The sequence below is a fragment of the Lactuca virosa genome, chromosome 2 (assembly GCF_052849685.1).
Source record: "Lactuca virosa cultivar CGN04683 chromosome 2, Lactuca_virosa_CGN04683_v6, whole genome shotgun sequence".
Classification (NCBI taxonomy): domain Eukaryota; kingdom Viridiplantae; phylum Streptophyta; class Magnoliopsida; order Asterales; family Asteraceae; genus Lactuca; species Lactuca virosa.
The window spans coordinates 95,886,449-95,908,399 of NC_136427.1; the positions used below are offsets into that span (position 1 = coordinate 95,886,449).

Sequence of the window (21,951 nt, forward strand, 5' to 3'; positions counted from 1 at the left end):
CTATGGTCACCCCGGAAGACAAAAAGTTGGAGCGATACCTCTGGGGATTGTCCCCCCAAATTCAAGATAGCGTATTGGCCTCAAGACCAACTACCTTTGATAGTGCCAAGGAGTTGACACAACAACTCATCGACCATAGTATCAGCCATGACACCGTGACAACCACCCCTGAACAGGCAAGAGGGGAAAACAACAAAAGGAAGTTTTGGAATAACAAGAAGGGCCAACCGGCCCAGGACTATCCTAAGAAGCAACAGATCGTTGTTGTTCATGCTGCCACAATCCATGCCACACCAGCACCCATAAATCGATACGCTGGAAACCTTCTGAAATGCAACAAGTGTAACTTCCATCACACTGGGGTTTGCCGGGAGATGCATTGCAAAAATTGCAACAGGAAGGGGCACACTGTCCGTTTCTGTAAGGCACCGGCACAACCCATCACCCAGGTCCCTGGCACTGGAGTAAGCCCAGCCTGTTACGAGTGCGGCAAAACGGGACACTTTAAAAGAGACTACCTAAGAGTAAGGAATGATGGTGATGGTGGAAGGGTGCTTATGATCACCGCATGAAAGACCACCCCGGAACCGCCCATAAATATCGGTACATGCTTCTAAAAACAACGTTTAAATTTTAATTTTTTTTTTTACTAAAACTAGTGTCAATTTAAGGTTTATCAACCATGGATCTAGAGAACACGACAAAACTCGAATAAGTCTTATCATCTATATAAAAACGTAGGGTTTTTACTAGTGAATCTATGATGGCTAGTGTAAACATTATGGCCATATACCATTAAGATTCTATGGACTTAGAATGTATAATTCCGCCTTACTTCCTGTTCCTTGTTTGGTTGTGGGCTTAAGGCGGAGTCACTCATTCGACTGCCCTTGCAATCTTAATGATATACGACTAGTTTACACCAAGCGATTATAAAAGGACTTATATTGCAAATTTCATCACAAATTGTTGAAGCACTCGTAATACTAGTACTCGCTAACTACATTATAAAATATTCGTAGTAGTAATAGCAAGAATAAGACGGAGAGCATAAAGGCATATTCGTAGAATACACCATCACCCCGAAACAATCACTTGTAGTTTTTAATCAACCTAACACCAGTTACAATTAGATGTCCAAACGTCGTCAATTAACGTAAGATGGCTTGGTCCTTACCATATCAATTCCATGTGCTACGAAAAGTACCCACATCTTTTCCCCAAACTCTCGTAGTCCCAGTCAAAACGCTAATTTCGGGACGAAATTCCTTCTAACGGGGGGATGATGTGACAATCGTCAATTTCTGGTCAAGTCAAAGTCAAATAAAGTCAACAATTCAAACCGGTCAACTCAATTAACCTTGTATATTAGGTTTTACATTATGTTACTACTGTACAACTCGCTATTTTAATAAGAAGTTATCACTTGAAAAATCCATATGTTCAGAATTCTCAGACCCTAATCAGGATAAGTGATGAAACTACTTGGTAAAACATTATTCCGTACCCCTCGGGGGCGTATAACATTCATAACAAGGCTTAACGGGGTTTACACACCTTGCGTAGCGAAGCTAAACATCCAAAAAGGTCTCAAACGAAGTCTCTCTCAAATCTCTCTCGCTCTATCTCTCTCTACCTCAAATCTCTCCCAAATCTCTCTAAGTATGAGAAATCTCTCCAAGTATGTGAAATCTCTCCCAAATCTCTCCAAGTATGTGAAATCTCTCCCAAATCTCTCTAAGTATGAGAAATCTCTCCAAGTATGTGAAATCTCTCCTAAATCTCTCAAAGTATGTGAAATCTCTCCCAAATCTCTCTCAAAATCTCTCTCAACTTTTTTATAATCACCCGGGGCATCCCGACCCTTAATTTAGTCAAAAACAACTCGAAAACGGAAGTTTATGCGAAAAACAACTTTAAGGAGCTGAACCTCTCATTAGAACCGAAACTAGCTTAAGAACCAAGACCTCCTCAAGAGCCGAACTACCCTTCGCCTTCGGTTCCTTCTGATGGCTTCGCCTGCGAGGCTCGGACCGAACCTCTCTCTCTCTCGGTTCTTATGCATCAACCGAACCAGCCTTCGGTTCTAAGCCCCAAGGACTGAATCTTCGGCCCAAATCCGAGAAGTTTCGCAGAATTCCCTTTTTCACCCGGTTTTCGACCCCGACTTCATTTTAATCCCGTTTTTCATGATTTTAGCGCGGGATTTTCACCCAAACTCATAATTTGGCATATAAGACCCTATAAATTCATATTTTAATCAGTTTTGAGGGAATATCTTAGTCTAAGAATAAAATCTATTGGATAAGATTTTTAGGAGGAGTGTTGACTTTTCCATAAAGTTATGACACAAGCAACCTCCCATGCCCACTTTATGACCATCCCCAGTCACTATTCCTTCCCACCTAGTCAACTATTTGTCCTTTCACCCTCACTCTCCAGCAAAGATCTTGATTCAAGGGCTGAAGATCTTCATCACTACTCCCACATTATTCACTCCTTCCCCAAAGAACAAACCCATTTCTCTCTCACTCACTCTCCCTAAACTCGAAATTCAAGGCTGTTCTTGAGCATTCTCCTTCACTTTTGGGTAAGTAATTTCATCTTTCACTTGATTATCTTACACTCTTTCACCCAAATCATGGAATCCTTACACAAATATCAGCATATTTGTTCATAGAATCTTCGAATCTTCAAGTATCTCCCAAGTGTTCTTGACTTGGAAACTTCTTCTTTTCATCATCCATATTAAGATATCACTCAAGGTGAGTTCATACCCCCACATTTTCATGTTTTCTTCAAGTTTTAGGGGGGAGAATACAAGTTAAAATACTAAAAACTTAACTAAACTCAAACATCAGCTTTCATTAGGAAAGTTTAGTTCCATTCACGGACTATTTTGACCATCTTAAACTTAATATCTTTCAAAACTGTTTAATATGAAAATAGTTCAGGTTCTTACCTTTAAAATGACTACTTGCACCTCTCCATACAATTTTTCTACAATTTATGGTGATTTTTACAAAACTGCTATCATTTCATAAACGAATTCGGACCAGTCTGTGAATATGAACATTTTGACACAAGTTAGAGACTTCTAAAAATCATAATAAAAATTATGAATAAACTAGACACATTTTCTAAACTCTCAGAGTTTACGGATTTAGTTTTCGACTTCGTATGATTTTTATATGATGTTTTTAAAACAGTGTAGAAGGGTTAAAAACTAGTTACATAGCTTACAATATTAACAACACTTTGTAGTATGTTGAGCAAAGTGCATAACAATAAGTTTCTAAATGTTGAATGTATTTCTTGTTAGTTTATCATCATAAACAGAAATTTAGTCATTTCTGATAAGGATTTTTCATTCATTTCGAACACATACAATAAACTAAAATAAGTATAGTTTATGAATTTTACGATAAAAGCATACTACATAAAAAAGCTTTTACTCTCAACACAGATGGGTTTTCCATATACTACATGATAAACTATAATAGTAATAGTTTATGGATTTCATATCACTAATTTATTTTCATAAAAGGGTGATTTCACTTCCACCACAGAAGAGGTTTTATACTCAAACCATATGTAAACTAGTTAACGTAAGTTATGAGACAATTCTTCCATCGTACTCATAGAGTACGGGTTAAAATTCCTGTAAGTTATAACCAGAGTCTCTTGTAGGGAGAGCGTGATAATTGTGTATGGATCTATATTGGGATTGACACCCCACACCTCGCTGCTAGCTACAGCCGGACCGGCAGGTCTACGGTTGACAAGAGTCATAGGATCTTGACGTCTGAAAAACGTTGTTGCAGGTTATTTCTCGTTATAGTATGGTTATAGCGACTCACATAGGGGGTTAACAATCTTTCAAGTTTACAGGGAAAATTCTACTTTGAAAATGGGTTTTATCTATTTAAAACTACAAACCCGTTATAAGTATAAAACACACTCATACTCTTGGTCTTGGGATTTAGGACTACATGACTTTTATAAGGAAAATATTGGATTTTCTTTGGAAACAAATTTCTATTAAATCTACGTTTCATCTAGAATTGTTAGACTTCAGCTATAATTGCTAAGTGTACATGTTAGAGTTATATATGAGTTTAGTCGCAATCGACTTAGAATTGGTGGGCCTGCCTTACTTCCTGTTCCTTGTTTGGTTGTGGACCTAGGGCAGACCCATTATATTCGACGGTTTATTTAACTTAAATTTTATATAACTTATATACGCTGGATGATTATAGAAGGAATCTACGGGTCTTTCTATGGTACATTATCGCATAACATAGGAGCGTTCATAAAGAAAATATTGAAATTTCTGGAATCATACTTTATCGTTTTTACAAGGAAAACGGTTTCTTTCTCAAATAAAACTCTTATGAACTCACCAACTTAATTGTTGACACTTTTCCAAAACTACTTGTATTCTCAGAAATCAGTGAAACAGGAAATCAACAGCATTTTGAGGATGGGACGTTAAATCGTCAAACAGTTCATTTTGTCATCATAATGTAAATGATTTTGAAACATGTAAACATATACTGTGGTGTAACATTTTCAATTAGATTTATGATGGTTGTATTTACTTTGAGCACTATTATACTCGTTGTTGTGATACTATACATGAAGTCCTCTACCCCCGGACGTTTCCGCCATCCTTGGTTTGGGGGTGTGACAAACCTATGTATAACGCGAATCCAAAAGCGGTCATGCTTTTGGTCTTTCCCAACCGTCGCATCTTCTGAAATATTGATCCAAGATTGTGCCAACACTAACACTTCTAGGTGTTCCCAACCTTTAGCCTGTGCCTTTTCTTTTCTTTTAGTTGCTGCTCGAGTGTGCTGAGTTTATTCAACGAATTCCGGTTCAGAATCAGAAACGACCGTATGTGGTTGTGTTTGTGTTTGTTGAACAAACTCGGGTTTAGACAAAAAATCAAATGGATTGAAATCTGTGTCGGGTTGTGGAAGTGTTTGTGGTAGTTGTTGTGTTTGTGGTAGTGGTTGTGTTGATCGTTGTGGAAAATACGGAATCATACCGCCCTAGTGGTAATACGGAGGCGAGAAAATCGATTGATCAAATGAAGGTATCGGGGTTGTAGTGTTTCTAGCAGGTGTTTTTCTTTGGAGGGCCTTTTGGAAGAAGACATTTTGAAAAAAAAATTGAAGAAAAGATAGTTAAATATATAAGTAAATAGAGTGAAGTTTTTGTAAAAATGGTAAGTATATATAGGGTAAATTTAAAAAAAAAATCTGCAAATGGACCGTTCAACGGTCAAAAGATGCCCCATCCAATCAAATTGCACGGCAAGAAATGGCCATACTGCGGCCTAAACCGCAAGAGACCGCGGTCAGGGGGCGGTGTGCGCGGTTGATGTGGCCAAACCGCGGCCACTCCCTCAAGCCTAATTATGACTTTTAGATAACTAGATGTTGATAATCGATTTTCCTGTGTTACCTGACAATATCAAGAAAAAATTGTCGTGTGATTAGAGGGCAGAATGATCCCTGACTTTTTTTTTTTTTACTCCTCGAGTGACAAAAGTTGAATATGATGCGTCTGTCGTGTGTGAGCAAAGTGTTGATAACATATTGATGGAAACTACCTCAACTCAAAGATTCATTTCAACATCCTCATTGATCATATAAGTGTTTCAAGTGTGTTTACAAATACATATTAATCTCTATATATACTATATAGGGAAAAATGTTGGGTTAGTCAAAGGTTGTAATATTTATGCATAACTCGTATTTATGAAAGAATTAAATATAAGGAACCATTGGTATACTACGATTTACAACACATACCATGTTAGAGCTACTTTTCATCTTACAAGTGAAACATACAAGTGTCTAATGCACCATGTACAAGACCTTACTACACCATCTTCAAAAAATGACATTGGGTAAACAGAGCAAGGGCGGTGAAAAGAAGAGAGAGAAATTAGGGAGGAAGGTTGAGGTGCACACTAAGTCGGTGGTGTTTGGGATTGATATTTTAAAATAACTTACGTTTTTCTATAAAAGTGATTATCAAAGTATCTGGTTGCTTTTAAAAGGAGTTTTGAAAAAGAAAATGTTTGTATTAGCTTATCCAATACAAAACATAACAAGTTGATAAGTTGTTTTCTAGTGTTTGACAAATTCTAGTGTAAAATAACGGAAAATAACAGATTACATATTATTTACTTTTTTCTTTCTTTAAACGAAGGTAAAAGTGTAATTTAGTTTTATAAGTTTCTACAAGTTAAAACAAAACCACTTATCAAAATATGCTTATTGCCTGTACCATACCTGAGTATACATTTTTGTATCTAAACATTTGGAAGTGTTGATTATTGGTGTCACGGAATTCAATAACAAACACATTAAATAAGCAATCTCAAGCACCCTCTATCCTATCCAGTGTTTTGGCTTTTTGCTAACAGTTAATAAAAGTTTTAAAAACAATATTAGTGATGATTAAATTTTGGAAGAGCTCAGATACGTGTTGATGCTCCTACCAATCTCGTGTCATGGTTTTTATTTAAATTTTTATTATTTAGTTATGATATAAACATTAATATACGTCTGCAATTTTTATACTTATTTAGCCACTTTAATTGGTTTTCTTAAATGCTAGAACTTTATAAATAAGCCATTTTACCACAATCACCTATTTGTGATGATTGGGTTATTTTTCTATGATCAAAAGTAATCACAGTTAACATGTTTTGTTGAAGTTATTAATTTTACTGCAAATGGTCCAAGTTACTTGTTTGGGGGGTTTTTATGAAAGAAACTTGTTATGGCGTGTAATCCTAAACTAGAAGGTTTTTAATTGGTAATAAAATATGTATGAATAAATAATCGTGGGTGAATGTGAAACTTCACATGGTCAAATTGGATGCGTGAGAGGCATCATGGAACACTTTAGGCGAAGTATTGTAGCATTCGAGTATATTGCCTTAGAGATTACTAGTTTGGGACTTGTAGAAGTTTGGGCTAGCAAATCAAGCAAGTTTTAAGTGTCTAGATCTATGGTGAGTTTCATATGAATTTTATGGTTGTTTACATGAAAATGTTCGACTTATATCATGTGTTGTACATGTTCTCTTGTAAAGCAAGAACTTCTAATTATGTTAGCTTTGGAGTATTGGAATCATTGAAAAATCGCAACCCCGGACATATGTTTAGTTATTGGAATCATTGCTACTTCTAACTATGTTAGCTTATGATTTATATTGCAAGATCTTGGATGTTCAATATGAATATCAAGGTAAACTATGCTATGGAAATTTTAGAATGTTACAAAGATGTCTAAGCAAAATGCTTTCCTATCAAAAAGCCATGTAGTTCATATTAAATCATTTTATGAATAAGAACATAACTTTGTATTGTGGGTTGATAACCATATCATGTTTTAGGCCACATCTGGTTCAACATTTTTTTATTATAAGAAAATACATTCAAATGTGGCCTAAAACATGATATGGCCACTATCTACAATCTACAAAAGGTAGTGATCTATTACCAAATATACGCTCTACACACAATTCACACATTTTGTCAAACATTTGATGTGCATAAACAATATAGCAACACAAATTTCATGAGAATGAACAAAGAATGACCATTTTACCTTCATGGGACAATCACATGATCTAACATGTACATCAACATGAACTAAGATAAATAATTAGAACATCTTAATCATAATAATAAACTAGTAGATTACGGGGTACTGCACAGTATTAAAACCCCTTATATCATATCTAAAAACTAAAATCCATTATTTCACAAACATTCAAGAACACTGTACAGAGAAACAATAAAACCCAACCAGGGCAAGTCAGTGAGTCGACTCAGTCAGTTACGCCCGAGCCTAACCAAATGCTGCTGATGTTTCGCAGCCGCAGCCTTATCCGCCGCCTCACGTTTCATCGTCCTCTTCGCCCGCCGCCCCACCGCCGCCACATCCCTAGCGGCACCACCACCACCAGCAGCGGTTTCCTTCTTCTTGGGCTCACGCGATGAAGGGCCAGCACCACCGGAATCTTGAAAATTAGGTGGCGGTTGTTGGTGGACGGGCCGGGCTTCTTGTTTCCCGGCCCGGACAAACCCGTTGTGGCCCCACCTCCGGTTACCAATACGGATGTTGATGTTTGATGAGCGCCCGAGGTAGACTTCATCTAAATCTTCATCTTCTTCTTCTTCATAGTCGTATGAATAGAAGAAGTCTTGTGTGATATGATGATGATCTTCGGGTTCTTCATGGGGTTCGATGTGGAGAGGGTGGAACCATGAGGCTCTTAAGAGGAGACAAACACTCTCCTCAAACATGTAGTCATGGATGCTGTTCATTTCTTTTTATTACAACATTGTACTTTGAAAAAAAAAATATGTATTTCTTTTATTCTTAATTGGGAAAAGATTTCAATACCTGCCATCAAGAGAACGATGGATATTGAGGAACTCGAATGGATTCTTGCATTGTGGGCAAGTTGGTTCCTTTTTATATGTGGCCCATCGGAGGATGCAAATCACACTATACATAAAAAGATGATTTATGTTACGAATTTATATTATTAGCATTTTAGCATGTCACATCATATAATCATTTAGATTTTAGCACACATGTATTTCAGATGAATCACAATTCACATGTCGACTCACCTAGTGTTATCTTGTTTCCCTAGTTTGCATCATCAAAGACAAGGTGTATTTTATTTGTACTACATGCATATTTGTTTGCGTTCTCATTACAAAATGTAATATTTCATTTTTTTTCTTTAAATACCTTCGTGTAATAAATCTTATCCTTATAAGTTATAATCTTGTCACAATTTTATAACTTGTACTTTCATACAAAAAGGAAGATTTAGGTGTTACACTATTGAGATTGTATCCCATAACACTATCTTATCTATTTGAAAAAGAAAATCTAGCACATATTTTAATTCCTTATGGTCATATAAAAATTAAACTTCAGATTATCCCCAACCCTATTTATATGTAAGTCATCTTTTCCTGGTGCCCTTCTTCATGAGATACAAAAAAGTCCATATCTTTTCACGTTTTCCACACAATTATATACCTTGAGAAGCAGATCAGATATAATCACTTTAATTTTATACCATAATCATTATGCTGTAGTGTCTTCTAAAGCATACTATAAACCAAAACATTATATCAAACAGTACAGATGCGCATGGGATTCAAGCATTCCATTAAGGTAATACAGTAAATTGTGATTCTGTAATAGAAGTAGCACAAAAAACTGGTTCTTGTACTAGTCAAAAGGTGAGATAAATATTATCTCTACAAAGATTCAACTGCAACCATTTCTTGGTGTTCAATTGATATATTATATGTCAGTGTATGCGAATCGAGAATCAATCCGCTGATATATTATATGAAATGGGCATTTGTGATTGTGGAGAAACAAACCAGTAGGCATGCTCGCAACCTTTTACGAGGGCGGTTTCCTGTAACGCGATCTGATTCAAACAAATTGCACAAACCCCGTGATGATCTTCATCAGATAATGAAGTTTTCGGATGCTGAGTCTCTTCGTTACTAGAAACCACTTCGTTCTTCTCCTCCTGCCCAGGATCACAACCCTAGATCGATTAACTTGAAAACGAAAAACCAAACATCCCAACAAAATCATATTCACATAAAAAAACAAAACCCTAGAACATACAATTACATTAACAATCAACACCAATCCATATATATCGATAATAGTAGGGTACCTGGTCATGGATCGATAGATCTGGAACGGCGTTGATGAGCTGTTGTTGGCCATCGATCTCAATGACTGCATCCATGGCGATAGAATGTAAAACTGCAAGTAAGAAAAAGTGTTCGATGAAGGGATAGATGAGTAGGTAGAAAAAGGAAGAAGAAATTGATGAGATTCTTCAGGAATTATTCGGATTCCAAAGAGAGGGGAGAGAAAGAGGAGAGAGAGGGCAGCGCCCTGACAGGAGGGTTGAGGATGTGGATATCATAACAAGCGGCGTTTGCCGAGGCTCTCTTTTATATCACAAATCATTTTTTGCTTTTCTTTTGACCGACTCACGTTTTGGACCGGTTTGGTCTACACGGGCCCGAGAAAAGTCGCCAAACATAACGAAGCCACGGAACACGAACCGGATAAACATCATTCGTCAACATAAAATGAAAAGCATAATATATTTACATTTGAAAAATACTCCATAAAACTATTAATTTTGTACCATTTTAATCAGGTAAGTTTTTTTTATGTCTCATTTTAGTCATTCATTGAAGTTTTATTTGTCCTATCTTAATCGTGATTACCGAGTAGAACCGGTTTCAAGGTGATAGTGTCAAAAAATCTAACCGGAGCGGATAATGATGTGAAATTGTCATTTTCCACTAAATTTATTTAATTATTATTAAGGAAAATGACGCAACAGCCCTAATATATATTATGACTTTGCACATTAAGTCTCTAAAGTTTTTTTCGTGTCTTTTAAGGGAACAAAGTGGTTTTTGTCGGGTCAATTTGGTCATTTTGGACAAAATGAAGGGATAACCGGGTTACCCCTTTGCCACATAGACGTTGACTTTGAAAAACCCCACCTCTTTTGAGTTTTGACCAAACCCATGTCTCAATTCTCCTCCAAACCCATGACCCGATTCACACCTTCTATCACATGTAACAGTCTTCTTCCATCTCTCACAAACCCTTGAAATCGAAGAATAATCACACCCTTCCTCGAAAAAGACTTCTATATTGTAGCCGGCATCACCATAGACGTTGATAGTGAAGCTGTTCATAGTATTTGGGAAGATGAAGAAGAGGGTGATACACCAAAACCGATGTCTTTGAATGTTGTTGAGCTTGAGATTCTTCATAGGAGTGGTACCAACAAAGAGAAGAAACAAGCAAGTACAGTCATACACCAAAACCAATCCTTCAATATTCCTACACATCTATTTCTTTATGTAGATTGCAGATACAGTCCAAGATCAGCAGCTTTAGGAAGCGTACCAAAGAACAATACATCTCTTCTCAAATTCACACACAAAAACACACACACACATACTTACTCATTTTGGTTAGGGAAGGGTTTATGATTGAATGAGGGAAGGGTTTATGATTGAATGATGACTGAATTAGAACCATTAAAAAGTACTGACCCCGTATAAATCTAGATTATTTGATGGTTAAAGACATTCAGAAAAATACATATTCAGGGATTTTCAGTGACCCACATTGAATTCTCAAATGAAAGCATATGTTTGTTTTGTTTCTCACTTTTGCTACTTTCATGTAACCTCTGGTTTACCAGATATATTGTTTTGAGTATTTAATTCAAGGATTTTGGAGGGACTCGACGAGTTGGTGCCTCAACTCGTCGAGTAGGGTCGCGACTTGGTGACGTGGTTAATGAATGGACTCGACGAGTCGGAGAGATGGCTCACCGAGTCAGCGCTGTTGGCAGAAACCCTAATTCTCTCGGGCCTGGGCCTATTTAAAGGCACTTATAGCCTCCTTGACACCCCCATCAGTGTCATTCGTCACTTGAGAGAAACCCTAGAGTCATTGGTGAGCAAGAGAGGGAAAGGGACTCATTGGAGGTCATTCCTTGGGGAGAAGACCAAGGGTGTTGCAAGGATCAAGAAGAGAGCTTGTGGATCAATTTCATCCCCATCTTCAGCTTCAGATCAAGGTATGAAGCCCTTACCTTTCCTGTCTTATTGAATAGATCCTTTGAGTATGAGAAATTAGGGCTCATATCACTTTTGGCGGGGTTTTGGGTGCATCAAACCCCCCCTCTTCTGAGTATGTCATAGATCTGGATCTTGTATGATCCAAAGAGTCAAAAAGTAGGAAGCCATTGTTGTGCAAACATGAGGTTTTGAAGTTAGGAAGCTTTAATGGAGTCTAAATGGCATATAGAGCAAAATATGTTATGCATGGATATCAAGATCGGACCTTTATGTGACTTTTGGGTATTAAGAGGTCAGATCTATGAGTTACAGTTACAGATCTGACCTCAGGTGGTTGAATGAGAAATCCGATGGAGCCAACTCGCCGAGTCCATGGGATGACTCGACGAGTCGTAGCGGGGGTGACCTAGTAGCCTGGACCCAGTGTTAACTCAGCGAGTTGGGAGTCAACTCAGTGAGCTGATTGAACCCTAGGATGAACGTGGAGAATACGAGTGGACTCGGCGAGTCAGGTCGACCTTAACTATTGACTCAGTCTGGTTTTCTGTTGACTTCCTGGGTGGGTCAATAAGAGGCATGAAGGACCAAGGAGGGGTAAAATAGACTTTTACCCATCCCGAGGGTAAGAAAAGGGAAAAGAGGACTTAAGGAGTAAATGAGTAATAAAGCGGATAATGATTGAAATTCTCACACCCCCAAACCAAGGATGGCGAAAACGTCCGGGGGTGGAGGACTTCATGTATAGTATCACAACAACGAGTATAATAGTGCCCAAAGTAAATACAACCATCATAAATATAATTGAAAAAGTTATACAATAGTATGTGTTTACATGTTTCCAATCAATTACACTTATGATGACAAAAATGAAATGTTTGGCGATTTAACGTCCCATCCTCAAAGGCGGTTGATTTCCTGTTTCACTGAATTCCTGAGAATACAAGTAGTTTGAAAAAGTGTCAACAATTAAGTTGGTGAGTTCATAAGAGTTTTGTTTGAGAAAGAAACCGTTTTCCTTGTAGAAAGCGATAGAATATGATTCTAGAAAATTTAATATTTTCCTATGTTATGCAATAATGTACCCTAGAAAGACTCGTAGATTCCTTCTATAATCACCCAGTGTATATAAGTTATATAAAATTTAATTTAAATAAACCGTCGAATATAATGGGTCTGCCCTAGGTCCACAACCAAACAAGGAACAGGAAGTAAGGCGGGCCCACCAATTCTAGGTCGATTTCGACTAGATTCTTATATAACTCTAGCATATACACTTAGCAATTATAGCTGAAGTCTAACAATTCTAGATGAAATGTAGTTTTGATAGAAATATGTTTCCAAAGAAAATCCAATATTTTCCTTATAAAAGTCATGTAGTCCTAATTGTTAAGACAGAGAGTATGTGTGTGTTTTGTGCTTATAATGTTCATAATGAGAATGTGTTTCCAAAGAAAATCCAATATTTTCCTTATAAAAAAGTCATGTAGCCTTAAGCGTCAAGACCGAGAATATACAAGTATTTTTCCATACTTAGAGTAATTCATGCAAGTTTAAATCGGCATAAACTCGTTTAATTTAGAAGTAAAACCCCTTTTCAAAGTAGAATTTTTCATGTAAACTTGAAAGATTGTTAACTCCCTATGTGAGTCGCTATAACCATACTATGACAGAATAACCTGCTTGCGACGTTCTTCAGGCGTCGGAATCGAAATGACACTTGTCACCCCCGATCGGCCGATCGGACTTATGCAAGCAGCATGAGTGTGGGTTGTCAATCCCAATATAGATCTATACACAATTATCATGCTCTCCCTACAAGAGACTCTGGTTATAACTAATTCAGGATTTTCTGTGGTACTTAAGAGTACCCCGAAGGAGAATGTCTCACAACTTACGTTAACTAGTTTACATATAGTTTTGAGTATAAAACCTCTTCCGTGGAGGAAGTGAAATCACCTTTTATGAAAATACATTTGTGATATAAATCCATAAACTATTGCTATTATAGTTTATCAAGTAGTATATGAAAAACCCATTTGTTTTGAGAGTAAAACCTTTTCCATGTAGTATGCTTTTATCGAAAATTCATAAACTATACTTAATGTAGTTTATTATATGTGTTCGAAATGAATGGAGGAAAAACCTTAACATGAATGAATAATTTCTGTTTATGATGATAAACTAATAAGAATGCATCCAAACATTGAGAAACTTATTGTTATGCACTTTGCTCAACATACTACAAAGTGTTATTAATAAGGTAAACTATGCAACTAGTTTTTATCCTTTCTGCACTGTTTTGAAATTATCATAGAAAAATCATACGGAGTCGAAAACTAACTCCGTAAACTCTGAGAGTTTATAAAATGTGTCTAGTTTATTCATAATTTTTACTATGATTTTTAGAAGTCTCTAACTTATGTGAAAGTGTTCATAATCACAGACTGGTCCGAATTCGTTTATGAAATTATAGGCAGTTTTGTAAAAATCACCATAAATCGTATAAAAATCATATGGAGATGTGAAAGTGTTCATTTTAAAGGTATAAACCTGAACTACTTGCATATTAAACAGTTTTGAAAGATATTAAGTTTAAGTTGGGTAAAACAGTTCGTGAACAGGTCACAACTTTTCTGTTGTAAGCTGTCAAGTTGAGTTTTGAATATGTTTTGGTATTTTAACTTGTATTCCCCCCTGAAAACTGAAGAAAACTAGAAAAGGTAGGGGTATGAACTCACCTTGAGTGATGACTTGAGGAGTGGAAGGTCGAAGACGAGGAGTATCAAGTCAAGACCACTTGATGAACACATGAGAGTTTGGATGATCCTAAGAATGATTTTTGGTGTAAAGATATAAGTCAATGATCCAAGAGTGTTATGAAATTATGGAATGACACTTGAGTTTAGATGAAACACTTACCAAAAAGTGTTGTAGCAACTCAAGAACACTTGCACAAGGTGGTGGAAAGTAGAGAGAAAGAAGCTTTCTTGAGATGATATGAGAAGTGTGAAAGTGAAGGATTTATCAAAGTGAACCAAGAAATCCTCCAGGGATTTCTTTATGTAAATGTTGCTGGAGCAACTTGCAAGATTGAAGGGATGTTTACCTTGGTTTGTGTGATGTGGATAGGGTTGGACTATTGAGAGGATGACACACGGAAGGCAAGTGGGCACACTTGACCCACTTGTGGGGTAAATATCTTCTTAATATAAACTAATGATTTTTAATTAATAAATACTAAAAAAATAATTAAAATAAGAGTTCTGGGGTTTTAAAATGGTAAAATATGGATTTTGGTGAAAATCCCACGTTAAAAAAATGAAAAACAGGCTTAAAACGAAGTCGTGGTCGAAAACCGGGTGAAAAAGGGGAAAATCCGAAGTCAGGCTTGATTCCGGATCTTGGCTATCTTGGAACCGGACTGAAGTGGATCCGAAGGGAAGAAGAACCGCGGTTCGGAGGCTGCGCTTGCTTGGCTGCGGTTCGCTTGGCTGCGGTCGGCTTGGCTGCGGTCGGCTTGGCTGCGGTCCGGCTGCGGCTAGGTGGCTGCGGTCTTCAGCAGCCTTGGTCCTTAGTAGTCCCATTCCTTAGTCATTGCGGTCCGATGGCATGGCTACACAAGGGGACTCCGGTCCAAGTAAGGTTTGGTCCCTATAGAGGGACTCCGGTTCAAGTAGGGTTTGGCCCCTATAGAGGGACCCCGGCCCTAAAAGGCTATTTTCCAAGGTATCTTCCCGTTTCGCATGGTTTTTCACCAAGTCAAGTGTCGGGATGCCCCAACTGATTACAAAAAGATCAAAGGAGGTTCTGAGAGAGATTTGGGAGAGATTTCACATACTTGGAGAGATTTGGCATACTTGGAGAGATTTGGGAGAGATTTCACATACTTGGAGAGATTTGGCATACTTGGAGAGATTTGGGAGAGATTTCACATTCTTGGAGAGATTCCACATACTTAGAGAGATTTGGGAGAGATTTCACATACTTGGAGAGATTTCACATACTTAGAGAGATTTGGGAGATATTTCACATTCTTGGAGAGATTCCACATACTTAGAGAGATTTGGGAGAGATTCCACATACTTAGAGAGATTTGGGAGAGATTTCACATACTTGGAGAGATTTCACATACTTAGAGAGATTTGGGAGAGATTTCACATACTTAGAGAGATTTGGGAGAGATTTCACATACTTGGAGAGATTTGGGAGAGATTTCACATACTTGGAGAGATTTCACATACTTAGAGAGATTTGGGAGAGATTCCACATACATGGAGAGATTTGGGAGAGATTTTAATCTTAGCCTTTATTATTGTATAATCTCGTAATGCAAGGTTCGTGAACCCCGTTATGTTTTGTTTATGATTGTTTTAAGTCCCCGAAAGGGTCCTTAGTCGTGTTTTGATGCGTTTAACTCCCCTTTTAGGGTTTTTACATTGTTAACACATAGAGTCTTCGAGATAAATGCACATTTTTTTATACATAGAATAACGTTTTAACATACAAGTACAAGTTAAGTTTGACCGGTTTGACTTGTTGACTTTGACTTTGACTTGGCCGAAATTGACGGTTGTCACAACATCCCCCCGTTAGAAGGAATTTCGTCCCGAAATTTGCATTTTGAGTGGGACTTCAAGGGTTGGGGAATAGATGCGGGTACTTTTGCTTTATTTGGCCTTCGCGTTCTCAGGTGAATTCGGGTCCTTGTTTCACGATCCAACAGATCTTCACAACAGGGATGCGTCTTTGGTTTCGTCGGCAGGTATCACAAGAGTCTCGTCGGACATACCTTTCTTTAAATTTGACGTGTGGATGGTTGGATGTACATTATTAGGTTCTTGGGGCAGTCGGAGTTTGTATGCTACTGAGCCAATCCTAGCAAGGATTTCGAATGGTCCTCTGTACCTTGGATTTAGTTTCCCTTGTTTATCGAAACATATCATTCTTTTGAATGGTGAGGCCTTCGGTAGAACTCGGTCACCAACCCGCAATTCCGAGGGTTTGCGTCGCTTATCTGTGTAGTTCTTTTGTCGGCTTCGAGATGCTTTCAGCTTTTCTCGAATTTATACTAAGTCGTAAGTAATAACTTCCCCCTCGGAGCGCTGCATAGGGTCTGCTTTAGTGTTCCTCGTTTGATTAGGTCGGTAGGGAGCATATGGGTTCGGTTTACGAGACTATGCTTATTTGGATGGTAGAACGTTCATTCACACTCCTGGATAGCCTTGTCCCGAAGTTCATGGTAGGACTTGTACCTGGTCCATCTATCATTAACTTGCGCATATAGGTCGTATGTAATTAGGGTTGGCAAGACAGTTGGATGGGTGACTCCGCCCCAAGTCCACAACCAGACAAGGAACAGGAAGTATGGCGGAAGCACATATCCAATGTCCATAGAATCTTAATTATATATTATCCTCGTGTATACACTTAGTAGTGATAGACTAACCGTATTCGTCCCAAGCTTCCGTGCTTGATCTTGTCTTGTTATACGTGTGCTGTTCTCGAAGGGTTCACTAGGAATAATTTGAAAAGGGTGCGGAAAGTGTAACACTTCTCTGGTGAGTGTTCTGAGGTTTCACAGCGAGAGATGGCCCGGAGGTCCGTGTCGGATTTGTGTTTATAAGAGATGAGGGTTTCGAGGTTAGGTGAAGGGTCTTTTCGTAGCCGTGTAAACGGGAAAGTGAGGACTATACCAATCGACATCGAATGATGACAACGGATCTTTTTAGTAACACATGTGTTAGGTTGTATTCATACGAATTATTCATTAGGGAGATGGAGTATCATGTGATTCTTGTTAGTGTGCTACGTTTCGATCGGTGTTATTGTTACTGCAAATGATTCATACCACAACAGCTAGCACTGGTAGTAAGTGTGTTCTGAATACTAGTAGTGATTCATTATATCTTGATCCCCGACCGATCATTCTATGATCGATCGGTATATGTAAGTCGCATGTAAATTGGTATTGATGAACCCGTCGAGTGGGTGGCTCTACCCTAATCTCACTACTAGACATGGAATAGGAGTTAAGACGGAATTATTCGCTTTAAGTCTTTATTATTTTGATTATAATTAACCTTGATGTATATACCAAGTTATCCCAGCTTACTGCTAATGATCCTAAGATCATATATAAGTGTCTTTGATTTGATTGAGCGAGAAAGTATTTTTAACTACTTTTTGATATACGGTAATTTTAGCAACATACCAATTTCATTACAAACATATGGTACTTAAACGTTTTTGTTGTTGGAAACATTACAAAAGTCCTAATAAGGTTCCTTGTTGCTCCTGCTGGTTTGTTTGTCACGTTCCTCCTGTTCCCCCGTCATTCCTCTCAGTTGGACAGTCTCTCTTGAAGTGTCCCGTTTCACCACATAGGTAGCATACTGGACTTACATTGGTACGAGGGATTGAAGCGATGTGCTGGGTTTGTTTCCTGCAGAAGCGGGCAGTATGTCCGTCCTTGTTGCAGTTTTTATAGTGCATCACCCGGCAAACCCCATTGTGATGGTAGCTACACTTGATACACTTTGGGAGTGTTCCCATATATTGTCTGACCGGTGTTTGAGTGACAGACGTTGTGGCTAGTGTCGAGGCATGAGTCGGGATTGATGTTGTAATTACTGGGGAAGCCACGGGTTGTTGTCTTTTAGCACGTTTTTGAGATAGGTTGCGCTCCTTTTTGTTCCAAAACTTTCGCTTCTTGCTCTTGGGATTGTGGTCTGAGGCGTCTTCGTGGGTAGACACCTGCTGGTGTTCTTGACTGTTACTGCGGTTAGAATTGCCAACACCGCCTTCAACTCTATTGGCGTTGTTAGTATTAAGTTGCGCCATGACGGCTGTCACGGCTGCCGTGACCGCAGCTTGGAAAGTAGCAGAGTCTATCTGCAGGATTGCTGCCTTGCTTGTTGGCTGGTTACCTTCTTGTGAAGACATAACTCTGTTGCATGTGGAGAAACGATTTCGTGAGTGGGGATGATTCTAATTATACCCTTATCATTTATATACACATATATAAATTTCGCAATTTACTGAACTAGTCTTGATGTTTCTGCTAACGTTCCGGAGACGGAGTTTATGGTAGTGGGTAGAAGTAGGTTTTGTACGGGCGTTAAGTTTTTCCTATCCTAGGATTAGGTTTGTCCAAACACACTTAGTTGAGGAGTTCTGATGGGATCCGGTGCATTAGTGCTGGTATGACCGCACCCTATAGGTCTTATGGAAAGGCACCTTTCAACCATGAGGTTTAAAAAGAAGAAATGATAATGAGTATTGAATAAGGGTTTATACGTCAGGAGTTATCTCACTCAGTTTATAGTAGTTCTGAGTGTATCGAGTTCCAATGTTTTTGGTGTCTTTTGAAAACAATTCATAATGAGAGTCTATATATATAATAAACTTATGAATTCTTAGTAGTATTGCTCCCAATGAAATTAATACGCATGCCCCTTTCATTTGTATGATTCTAGTATATTTAGCTTTTAGAGAAAGGTTTTGAGCCCGATGCAGGTCTACACCACATTATTGCAAGGAAAAGTTTGGACTGCAAATAAATCTCTCGACTAGTGTAATCACTAACTTGCGGGTTCGGGCCTACACATGGAGGGGAGTAACACCAACGCACGCTCATAGGCCTAATCTACCAGGTCTTGTGAGTAAAATGGACTCTGCTCACGACAATTCGCCCCCAAATGGCGATTGCTGTTGCTGATGGCGACTCCATCCCTTGATCAATGCTGCCCAACGGGGCACAGGTTCGATGTAGTCGAGGCGGTGCATACCAGTTACATATCTAAGTTATATATAACTTTAGCGTATCCATTTAGTGATTGTAGACCTACTAGCAAGAATCAGTTTAGTTTTCATATAAGTTATACTACCACAAAATACTCCTATAGTATTTTAAATGTTATGTTTGGTTGTTAACGATTTTCTGGTATGGGTGTTGGTAAGTTGATAGACTTGTTGTCCACTATGACTATCCCCCGACACATACTAGTCACTTCTCGGACGAATATAGTTGATCAGGCTATATTCCTCCCAGACTTGATTGCATATCCCAGGGCATATTCACATTGCACAACTCTTCTATTTTTTTATTTACTTTTGTGTTGTCCTAGATATGATACTATACTAGTATGTATGCATGCCCTCATACTTTTAACAAGAAATTATTTATTTCTAAAAGTATAGTTATTTGAAAATGTTTAAATCAGACTCTTAAGTCCCAATGCATTTATAGTTTGTATATCTTATGTGGTTCGATATACTTAGTTCACTATAAACAATGCTCTGATACCAATCTGTCACACCCCCAAACCAAGGATGGCGGAAACGTCCGGGGGTGGAGGACTTCATGTATAGTATCACAACAACGAGTATAATAGTGCCCAAAGTAAATACAACCATCATAAATATAATTGAAAAGGTTATACAATAGTATGTGTTTACATGTTTCCAATCAATTACACTTATGATGACAAAAATGAAATGTTTGACGATTTAACATCCCATCCTCAAAGGCGGTTGATTTCCTGTTTCACTGAATTCCTGAGAATACAAGTAGTTTGAAAAAGTGTCAACAATTAAGTTGGTGAGTTCATAAGAGTTTTGTTTGAGAAAGAAACCGTTTTCCTTGTAGAAAGCGATAGAATATGATTCTGGAAAATTTAATATTTTCCTATGTTATGCAATAATGTACCCTAGAAAGACCCGTAGATTCCTTCTATAATCACCCAGTGTATATAAGTTATATAAAATTTAATTTAAATAAACCGTCGAATATAATGGGTCTGCCCTAGGTCCACAACCAAACAAGGAACAGGAAGTAAGGTGGGCCCACCAATTCTAGGTCGATTTCGACTAGATTCTTATATAACTCTAGCATATACACTTAGCAATTATAGCTGAAGTCTAACAATTCTAGATGAAATGTAGTTTTGATAGAAATATGTTTCCAAAGAAAATCCAATATTTTCCTTATAAAAGTCATGTAGTCCTAATTGTTAAGACAGAGAGTATGTGTGTGTTTTGTGCTTATAATGTTCATAATGAGAATGTGTTTCCAAAGAAAATCCAATATTTTCCTTATAAAAAAGTCATGTAGCCTTAAGCGTCAAGACCGAGAATCTACAAGTATTTTTCCATACTTAGAGTAATTCATGCAAGTTTAAATCGGCATAAACTCGTTTAATTTAGAAGTAAAACCCCTTTTCAAAGTAGAATTTTTCATGTAAACTTGAAAGATTGTTAACTCCCTATGTGAGTCGCTATAACCATACTATGACAGAATAACCTGCTTGCGACGTTCTTCAGGCGTCGGAATCGAAATGACACTTGTCACCCCCGATCGGCCGATCGGACTTATGCAAGCAGCATGAGTGTGGGTTGTCAATCCCAATATAGATCTATACACAATTATCATGCTCTCCCTATAAGAGACTCTGGTTATAACTAATTCAGGATTTTCTGTGGTACTTAAGAGTACCCCGAAGGAGAATGTCTCACAACTTACGTTAACTAGTTTACATATAGTTTTGAGTATAAAACCTCTTCCGTGGAGGAAGTGAAATCACCTTTTATGAAAATACATTTGTGATATAAATCCATAAACTATTGCTATTATAGTTTATCAAGTAGTATATGAAAAACCCATTTGTTTTGAGAGTAAAACCTTTTCCATGTAGTATGCTTTTATCGAAAATTCATAAACTATACTTAATGTAGTTTATTATATGTGTTCGAAATGAATGGAGGAAAAACCTTAACATGAATGAATAATTTCTGTTTATGATGATAAACTAATAAGAATGCATCCAAACATTGAGAAACTTATTGTTATGCACTTTGCTCAACATACTACAAAGTGTTATTAATAAGGTAAACTATGCAACTAGTTTTTATCCTTTCTGCACTGTTTTGAAATTATCATAGAAAAATCATACGGAGTCGAAAACTAACTCCGTAAACTCTGAGAGTTTATAAAATGTGTCTAGTTTATTCATAATTTTTACTATGATTTTTAGAAGTCTCTAACTTATGTGAAAGTGTTCATAATCACAGACTGGTCCGAATTCGTTTATGAAATTATAGGCAGTTTTGTAAAAATCACCAATAAATCGTATAAAAATCATATGGAGATGTGAAAGTATTCATTTTAAAGGTATAAACCTGAACTACTTGCATATTAAACAGTTTTGAAAGATATTAAGTTTAAGTTGGGTAAAACAGTTCGTGAACAGGTCAC

General features: G+C 37.6%; 1 protein-coding gene across 1 annotated transcript; it reads right to left on the reverse strand.

Moving 5' to 3' along the window:
- Positions 1-7,680: 7,680 nt before the first annotated feature.
- Positions 7,681-10,023, reverse strand: LOC145159305 (uncharacterized). The gene is made up of 4 exons (XM_079078247.1): positions 9,752-10,023; positions 9,444-9,598; positions 8,437-8,541; positions 7,681-8,349 (listed from the first exon to the last, which is right to left on the reverse strand). Exons 1-4 carry the CDS (start codon positions 9,824-9,826, stop codon positions 7,863-7,865), a joined length of 822 nt encoding a protein of 273 aa, XP_078934373.1. The 5' UTR covers positions 9,827-10,023; the 3' UTR covers positions 7,681-7,862.
- Between the last annotated feature and the right edge of the window lie 11,928 nt (positions 10,024-21,951).

What these genes read in the sequence shown, in the direction of transcription:
- LOC145159305 (XM_079078247.1), bottom strand. Translation starts at nt 9,826, where the DNA reads ATGGATGCAGTCATTGAGATCGATGGCCAACAACAGCTCATCAACGCC. An exon ending in ATCTATCGATCCATGACCAG is followed by an intron (nt 9,599 to 9,751) that starts GTACCCTACTAT and finishes GATCCTGGGCAG; the next exon opens with GAGGAGAAGAACGAAGTGGT. An exon ending in GGTTGCGAGCATGCCTACTG is followed by an intron (nt 8,542 to 9,443) that starts GTTTGTTTCTCC and finishes TTTTATGTATAG; the next exon opens with TGTGATTTGCATCCTCCGAT.